Below are 9,522 nucleotides of genomic sequence, written 5' to 3'. Positions count from 1 at the left end.
AACTCCTTGACATATAAAATTCAAGAGTTAGTGTATCTTTTATCAAGACAAAACACTTCACAAAATTGGTCCTAGTTGGTCTTTGTCTTATCCAAGACATCACAACTTTCCACATTTGGTGAATGTTATAAACCTTCTTAAGACTTGTCACTCAATGTCACAATCTTAACTCTAAGACTTGTTTTTGGAACGAAGTATGATTGACTTCGTGATTTTACCATTTCTTCAATTCTTGATTCCTCTTCTCAAACATACAATTGTACTAAGACTCACTTAGAGAATCAATTGAGATATGGTTCTTAATCATTAAGACCTATCATAAAACATAATAAAAGGTACTCTTCCTTCTTCTTAGAATAGAGAAACTTTTATCTTTCTGCCTACTTGATTCTTCTTATTCGTTCTGCTATTGATTTAAACTCTTTCAATCAATTCAGTATCACACTTAATCTTATAAGTATAATCATATTTACTAAACCTTTAGTAAATCATGAAGAATATCTTTGTTACTCTTGTGGTGGACTTGATCAACACACAACTTTTTGTACTCGATCTCCTAGTCCTTCACTTGACACTTTGTCAATGAATTAGTCTAATTTCCAAATATGAAAATTCTCATTCATCATGCAACCAAGTTGCATGATTCCAAGTTTTTGTCCAATTGAAACTTGGGTGATGAGAAACTCTCCCTATTTGGTAAATTCTCAACATTTTTGCATAATTAAGAATCAAATCCATTATTGCTAATAATAGAAACATTCAAAACATCAATTTTTCATACACGCCATCGCAAGGATAAATAAATAATATAAAATCAAAATTTTATTTTATTGCGGAAAAATTTGTCCTTACAATGCAATTCATTCAAAAACTATGTTAATACATATTTCTTAGCACTCTTATTCTAACTCTAAGTAGTAGCTCAAGAATCTAATCTTCAAGTAATGCGAACGAAATCCATTTCTTCACGATTAGATTCTGCTCACTTCTTCCCTTAAGCCTCCTCTATTTTCTTCGATTCTACAAAACATCAAACGTAATCTTATCACATCATGTATTAAGAATCTAGAATAGGAACTTAAAAAAGTTAGTTAATGGATTTTACCTAAATTAGAGCCATACGTTTTGACTCTCCTATCTCTTAGATCTCTTAGGTAAATAGGACAGCTTCGTGTTCAATGCCCCTTCTCTTGGCAATAAAAGCAAGTGGATTCCTTTGGAATGGCACATGGAACCATCTCAGAATCTATCTTTTCTGGATCTCCAATGTCACCATTTTCAATATCCATTGAAGTTTGGGAGTTTGATTTACCAGACAAATTTGCTCGATCAGCTCGCCAAATCATTTCTGATTCAGCAGCTATAAGCAAATAGGTCAAATCAATGAGGGTCACATCATGATCCATCACATAGTACTCTCTTGCGAACTCACTATATGATTCAGGAAGCAACTAAAGAACCCAGTCAACAACCAACTTACCTGAAATCTCGACACCCAACACCCTTCACCTTTCAATGTGTGACTTCATCTCTAAGACATGTACACACACAGGTTTCACATGTTTACTTGCCAAAAAGGCTTGAGTGAGCTTGAACTTTTCAAGCCTTCGAACTTGTGGGTTAGGGAGAATAATTGGAGAGGTGGAGGAAGTGAAGCATGATCTCTTGTTCCTCGATCGAATCGTGGAATATCATCTTCATATGGAAAGCTTGTTCCACGGGATTTGGGAATACCATAGTTGTCGTACTTTGACATCTACAAAATGGGAGAAACTAAACTCAAGTTAGTTGATTGATTGAGTCCTTAATAAATCACCCAAATGAGATATTAAGGCTAGGACCCAACACAATACGCTACAACCTAGAAAAGGAATGCCGTAATCTAGTTGCAAAATATTTGAAGGTAGGTAAATGACGATTTACCAATTTCCACCATGAAAAACGAAAAATAAATTTAAGTTTTAAATCTATGAAAACTCTTAGATCCTTTGAGATTCATTGAAAATTTCAATGGCATGTTTAAATCTCGATATGCCCTTCTAGTTTGTGACTGGGATACCGAGGATCACAAAGCGGGTGTGAATAACCATGCAAACTTACATGGTGCCCCTACATGTTACATTCACCTATTCGATGTGCCGGTTAACCATACACGCTCCACCGAACTATGACAAACATCGAGTCACCCTTTGCTACCTTTTAGGGCCGGTCCATTGATTTTTAATGCCCGTGGCGAGATTCTAAACTAATGCCTTTATTTATTTAAAAAATAGTAAAAATGAAATAAATTTTACAATCAAACCAAAACAAGGTTATACAAACAAAAGTATACATAAAATTCATCTAAAACGATGCCTCCTTGCATTTTTTGAAGCAAAAACATCTATTCTTTTATCATAATCAACACTTCGTAGGAATTGACTATCAATACTCAAAATTGCTAATCCATTTAATCTTTCTTGAGTTATGGTACTTCGAAGATATGACTTCAATAACTTCACTTTCGAAAAACTTCTTTCCGCGGAAGCAACGGTGACCGGTACCGTCAACAAAATTTTATATGCCACCAACACATTGGGAAACATGTCCATCTGCTTTGCAAACTCCATAATTTGAATAGCTGTCCAAGGAAGTTCACCTTTATATGCTTCATCCGACAACATTTCCTGCAAAACTTGTAACTCAATAAATAAATCTTTTCCATCAATATCAAGTTCCTCACCATTTGTCAAACTAGTTTCAAGTTTCTTACAACATTTTTTTAATTCATCATCAAGTAAAGATTTTAACTTTGAACCATCAAACAAAAATCCAAAAATAGATTCAAAATGTTGCATTTTCTCAAATCTACTTCTCAATTGAGTTAGAGCCATATCTATTATAACAATAAAATAATCAGTTCTAAATTTTTCTTGAGATGATTGTTGTTCTCTTTCGGTATTTGGAACTTCATCAAATTGTTTTTTCTACTATAAACACGTTTGATAGGAAATTTTGTTTCAACTCCAATATTTTCTGCTATGTTTTTAGCCTCATTAATAGCAGTGTCAAACCCATTTTCCCTATATTTTTCAAAATAATTAACTAATCCTTCTAAATTTTTTATTGCAACATCAAGAATCATATCTTTGGATTGTAATTTTTTACTTACCAAATTAATTCTAAATAAAATTTCATGCCATATCACTAAACTTAAAATAAATTCAAAATTAGAAAACTCACCATCTACTAATGATTCCGCGTCTCTACAAACCTTACCATCATCACTCACTTGAGCTAATTTTGTTAATGCTTCTTTTATTTGAAAAAGTTGAGTTTTTATTGCTTTAACACTTTCAATGTGACTTTCCCAACGAGTAGTAGACAATGATTTTAGGGTTAACTCATCTACATGGTCAAGTAAAACACTCCATCTATGTGTGGAGCTAGAAAAAACATTATATATTGTTTGACAAGTACCAAAAAATGCTTTAGCTTTATGACAAGAGTTTGCCATATCACACAAAACTAAATTTAAACTATGACATATAAAAAGCTCTTGAGTTTATATCAAGCAATCTTTTTTGTACACCTTGATGTTTGCCTTTCATATTTGCTCCATTCTCATATCCTTGTCCTCGAATACAATTAATATCCAAGTCAAGAGATTTTAAAGCATTTTGTAAAACATTAAAAAGTCCTAAACCGGATGTATCTTCTATCATTAAAAACTCTAAAAAAAACTCTTCTACTTTTATTGGAACATTTGCAACATCAACACATCTAATAATCAAAGTCATTTGCTCTTTACGACTTGCATCCGGAGTGCAATCAAGAATTACCGAAAAATATTTTGCTTTTTTTATTTTTCTAATAATTGCACTTTTAACTTCGGATGCCAACAATTCAATTAATTCATTTTGAATTTTATGACTAAGGTAATGAAAGTGACTTTTTTTTTATCTTGAATAAGTTGAAAATGGTGTTTCATTATTGGATCAAACTCAGCAATCATTTGAAGTACACCTAAAAAGTTACCATTAGATTTCTCATATATTTTTTCATTAGTTCCACGAAAAGCCAAATTATATTCAGCTAAACATTTTACAACAGCAATAATTCTTACCAAAACTTCTTTCCAATGTTGAGTATCTTTTTTTATTCTTTCTTGTAACTCTTTATCAATTGTTTCATTTTTCCTTAACCTAAGTCGTGTTTGTGTCCAAGTTTTTAAATTAATCATGTGTTCAGAACTATGTTCATGTTCATTTAATTTTTCACTAAGATGTTTCCAATCATTAATTCCTTCGGTTGCCAAATTACTTCTAGATCTAGCTGTTTTAAATAACTTACAACAAAAACAAAACACTTTATCAAGTTCTTTTGAATACACCAACCACTTTCTATCATAAGAATCACCATTCTTTAATTTACGAATATAAAATTCACAAGAAAAATGTCTACCTAGTGCATCTTTTGGAAAAATTTTGTTATTTTCAATTTCCCTAATAGGCCATTTTTCTACAAGCATATCTTTCATTTTAAAATCTAACTTATCCCATACCCTTGGATCAAAAATATTAATATCACTAGATTTATCAACAAAATCATTATTTTCATGATCATTAGAATTTTCAATAGGTGCATTAGAAGTTTCAATTGGTCCTTTAGAATTATCAACAAAATCATTAGTTTCAACATCATTAGTATTTTCATCATTATTTTCATTTCTAACAAAATACTTATTTAAAGATCCTTGTAATTTATTAGTAAGATCCTGTTCTTTTTGTTTTTGTTTCCTATTTTGAGCACCAGGTGGTTGTTTTCTAGGAAACATATTTAAACTTCACAACAAAAATTGTAATAAAAAACATGTATTAATAACAAAGAAGGATACAACCTAAGATTAGTAATCCGTGAGATTAGCAATCCGTATCCACAACCTGAAGTTAACAATGTATCCACAACCTAAACAAAAAAATAGTATCTTTTAGATTTTCAGAAATTAAATTAACATACTATTCATAAATCAAAAACACAATCAGATTATTCAAAAATCAGAATTTAAAAAATCAACAGATTATATTCATCCAATTATTTAGAATTCTGAATTAACATCTCAGCAAAATCAAAATTAGAATTAATATCGCATCTCAGAAAAATCAAAAACAGAATTCATATACAGATTCAACAATAGACATACTATATCAGATTCAACAATAGACATATACATAACTTATCAGATTTACAGATTATATAAAAACAATCAAAATCAAAAACATAAATTGATCATAATTTCATAAAGCAAGAGCAGTAGAAGAAAAAGAAAGAAAAAAATTACATGTAAAATTAATGAGGCTTAGTGTAATCCAGTTTCCTTAACACTGTAAGTCTGCAATCTTGGATCGGATGAGTTGAATGGAAAGTTCACTTCTCGCTATATAAAAAAACTGAAATTTCAAAAATTACTGGATTAGGAGTTATGCAAGAAACTTTCAATTAGGTTATGTAAGAAATTTGAAAGATTAGAAAAAACTTACAGGATTGATTAGGCGTTAGGACCTTAGGGCTTATGAGGACGAATTCATCAATCATCACAGTGTCGTTTCATCAATAGCTCTGTAATCTGTATACACCTTTGAATAGAGGATGATTTAGGAAATTAGAAAGAAAGAATCAAAGAAAGAAGTAGACGATCACGATTGGCTAGAGAGAGAGACAGGGCAGTATGCGAATGCAATGGCCGATAGACTAAAAGTCTAAATATTGATTTCAAACTGTAATCGTCCATGTCCATCTCCATTCTCAAGAAAGGATGCCTCATGTTCTTCATCTTCAATTACTGGAGGTTTAGATCGAAGAGTCGGATGGCGTGTACTAGGTCTCCAATAATTCGCTCCAAGAATCCGCTGCCCTCTTTAGCCTTGAACCGGTTGGATTTTGCTGGACTAAACTTCATGGCCCAAATATACCTATAAGACACTTTGAAAAATTGTTGCCCCATTATAAATTGATGCCCTGAGCCATGGCCCAGCTCGCCCTGGGCTTGGGCCGGCTCTGATACCTTTGCTTAGAACCATTTAGTGTGCCGGTTAACCACACACGCTCCACTAACGTCTTCGCAAGGGCACAAAGTGTAATTTCATGGAATTGCATCAATTCACTTTTGCCTAAAGTAACTAAGATTGGGAATTTTGTAAAACTTTTAGTTACTTTATACTTCATTATACTTTTAATGGAAAGGGTTTGCCCTATCCTACCCGTTCGGCTAACGACCCTCCACCAATCAAGGAAGCGGTGGGTAAGAGTGGATACCCATTAAACGACCATTTTATAGGCCATAACCTTATACCCCCCTTATAGATCGGCTTCGTGAATGAGGCCTACTAACGGTAAGACTAGCATTTTAGTTAGACATATATAATATTAAACTCTTAATGTTATACATAGTATAAGGGTGTATTTTACACTTTTAAAATACTAGGTGGTTTAAATTATACTTTTAATTAACCAAAATCATTATGGATTTATTAACTCTCCTTTAATTACACACTTAATTAATTTAATAAAACCATAAGGGTTTAATTTGAACTTTTCAAAATTAGGGTTTTGGAATTTAGACTTTCAAAATTAACTTTTAATCAACAATTTAAATTCCAAAACTTGAGGGCAAGTTTTGAAACTTTTCAAAAACAATTAGGTTTTAATCTCACTTAAAATTTTCGAATTTAAGACATATAAATTAAAATTTTAAATATTAAAACTCTTGATTTAATAATTATCTTGAATTAGACTATTAATTTTAATTATTAAATCATAAGAGATTATCTAAATCATGAGGATAATTACCATTTATACATTTAAGATATCCTAATCCCTTAAACATCTACATAGATTTCGAAAATAAGGGATGAGATATCCCAAAAATCTTTAATTACCATATTTAACTATTAAAGGATAATTACAAGATATGGGATAATCCAAATCCCTAAAATTTAGGATCTAACCTTGGGGAAGGAGGTAGTTTCGAAATCCAAGGGTTGGATAACCCTAGATTTCAAAATCTTGGAGGCTAAGGAAAGGGTTTGGGAAACCCTAGCAAAAATCGCCAACTAGGGTTTATAACCCTAATTGCGAAAATTACCTAGCCTTCAGGGTTTATTAGCCATAAACCCTAATATTTCAAGTTCATACATTTGAATAAAAGCTAATTGAAAACAAAAACCATTGGCTCTGATACCACTGATGGGTTTTATACAAACAATCCTATGTGTGCATGCAACCCTAGAATTGGATCTATGTTTTACTATTAGTTACACAACATTATGAACACATAATAAAACCCTAATGAGTCATACTATTTTCGAAATTCACCAAGAATATTAGAACACATACCTTTTGTTGTTATATAGTAATAACAACTCAAATGCTCCTTGTAATGGCTTTAGAAAGCTTAGAGTCACAAGTGTCACTCCTCTAATGGCTCACAAACACCAAGAGCAAGAGGATGAAGAATGATAAGAGAGGAGGCACCCAAAAACGTATGGAAACCCTAAGGAAAATCTTAGCCACGTTTTTGGTGCTCTAGGGATCCTTAAATAGTGAGGCTATTAGGGTTATCTAACAAGGAAACCCTAATTTGAATGAGAAGCCCTAAGCAACCCATGGAATCCCTCCTTAGAGGCCTAGGACGATTGCTAATGGGTTTCCCCATAGAATTCATCCACCCTTCTAATATGGAGTCCATTGGCCCAATATTCAACTATCATACAATTGACAGTTCTAGTCCTTTAAGTTTAGTTAATGTCTTTTAGCCACAAAATTAATTCTTAATTAATTATTGACTAATATTAATTAACCAATATGATTTCTCCTTTAATATATTATTCTCATAATATATCAATATATAATAATTAATCATCTCTCTCCGTAATTCATCCTATCAAGTTGCTTTGGGGAAGGCAACCCAAAAGGACCATGCACCATCGGGTCAAGTACATGCCAAAATAGTTATGAACTTAGACACTAATCCAGCAAATTATACATGGGAGTCGGGATGTTATAACTCTCCTCCACTTGAACTAGACTTCATCCTCGAAGTCTGCTGTGGCAAACAACTACCATATCACCCACCTGGTTCTCTAACTCAGATCGGCGCCTATCGGCGTAACTCTTCTACCGACACTGAGCGGTCTGTAGTTGTTATCTGATCTAATGAATCCTCTTGGTAGTCTACAGAACTGCCTCTGTCCGCCCCATCACCTTGTGACCAATCTCACCCCAACTGACTGGGATGTGACATTTCAGTCCATAAAACAGCTAATGTCGTGGATCACCACTACTGGAGTGAAAGTTGTTGTTATAAGAGAACTCTGCAAGAGGTAGGTAGGAGTCCTAACTCCCACCGAAGTCAATAACGCAGGCTCTTAGCATATCGTTGAGAGTCTGTATGGTCCGCTCACTCTGGCCATCTGTTTGTGGATGATAGGTTGTACCGAAGTGCAGTCACATCCCTAGTTCCTCATGGAACTTATTCCAGAAATGGGAGGTGAACCAAACATCACGGTCTGTGACAATAAAGATCAGTACCCCATCGCGAGCAACGATCTTGCGGATATACAAGTCGGCCAACTTCTCGGCCGATGAACTCTCCTATATCACTAGAAAATAGGCGCTCTTGGTAAATCAATCCACGATGACCCAAATAGCGCCAAAAGCCTTATCCATCCTCCAAAGCTTGGTGATGAAATACATCATGATCTGCTCCAATTTCCATATGGGAATCTCTAGAGGTTGTATCTGACCATGCAGCATCTGATGCTTAGCCTTGACCATCCAGCAGGTCAAGCGCCTCTCGACGTACCATGGCCACTAGTAACTCAATCGCAAATCCCGGTACATCTTGATGGCCCCCGGGTGAATAGAGAAGCGAGACTTATGAGCCTCCTCTAGGAGAATCTATCTGACTCCACCAGTAATCGGAACCTAGACCCGACCGCAAAGGGTCAAAAATCCCCGGCTATCCTACACAAAATGGGTGTTCTCATCCCTAATGCTCTCAAGCTTCCAATTCTCCTATTACATACCCTCATCCTGAGCTTCCTTGATCAAGCTCACAAGTGGAGAATCTACTGATATCCTTATACATGTCGTTGGAGTAGAAGATCCAGCTGACTTGCAACTTAGAGCGTCCACAACCACGTTCGCTTTAGCCGAATGGTAAAGGATATCACAGTTATAATCATTGACTACGTCGAGCCACCTATGCTGTCTCATGTTCAGGTTCGGCTGATCCATGATGTGTCTTAGACTCTTGTGGTCTGTGTAAATGGTACAGCGGACCCCATAGAGATAATGCCTCAAAATCTTAAGAGTGAATTCCACCACTCCCAACTCCAAATTGTGTGTGGGGTATCTCGTCTCATGCGACTTTAGTTGTCACGATGCATATGCTATAACCCATCCCTATGCATGAGGACCACTCCCAGTCCTGTGATGGATGCATCATAGAACAATACAAAATCCTCAACTCCCTCCGGGAGA

At 34.4% G+C, this 9,522-nt stretch overlaps 1 protein-coding gene across 1 annotated transcript; it reads right to left on the bottom strand.

Annotated features, from left to right (window-relative positions):
- Positions 1–2,339: 2,339 nt before the first annotated feature.
- Positions 2,340–9,255, bottom strand: LOC111890008 (uncharacterized). Its single transcript, XM_052765024.1, has 8 exons — positions 9,066–9,255; positions 4,923–4,947; positions 4,018–4,823; positions 3,520–3,868; positions 3,223–3,425; positions 3,152–3,161; positions 2,980–3,062; positions 2,340–2,875 (listed from the first exon to the last, which is right to left on the bottom strand). The coding sequence occupies exons 1-8, from the start codon at positions 9,253–9,255 to the stop codon at positions 2,340–2,342; spliced, it is 2,202 nt and encodes a 733-aa protein (XP_052620984.1).
- Between the last annotated feature and the right edge of the window lie 267 nt (positions 9,256–9,522).

The sequence above is a fragment of the Lactuca sativa genome, chromosome 6, assembly GCF_002870075.4.
Source record: "Lactuca sativa cultivar Salinas chromosome 6, Lsat_Salinas_v11, whole genome shotgun sequence".
NCBI lineage: Eukaryota > Viridiplantae > Streptophyta > Magnoliopsida > Asterales > Asteraceae > Lactuca > Lactuca sativa.
This window is presented reverse-complemented; position numbering and strand designations above follow the sequence as displayed.

Bases quoted from the DNA above. Each gene is read 5' to 3' on its own strand.
- LOC111890008 (XM_052765024.1), bottom strand. From the start codon at position 9,255: ATGAGACAGCATAGGTGGCTCGACGTAGTCAATGATTATAACTGTGAT. The intron at 3,869-4,017 runs GTAACTTTTTAG...TGGCATCCGAAG, and splicing joins AATATATGAGAAATCTAATG to TTAAAAGTGCAATTATTAGA. The intron at 3,426-3,519 runs GTTTAAATTTAG...TGTTTTTTCTAG, and splicing joins AGAGCTTTTTATATGTCATA to CTCCACACATAGATGGAGTG.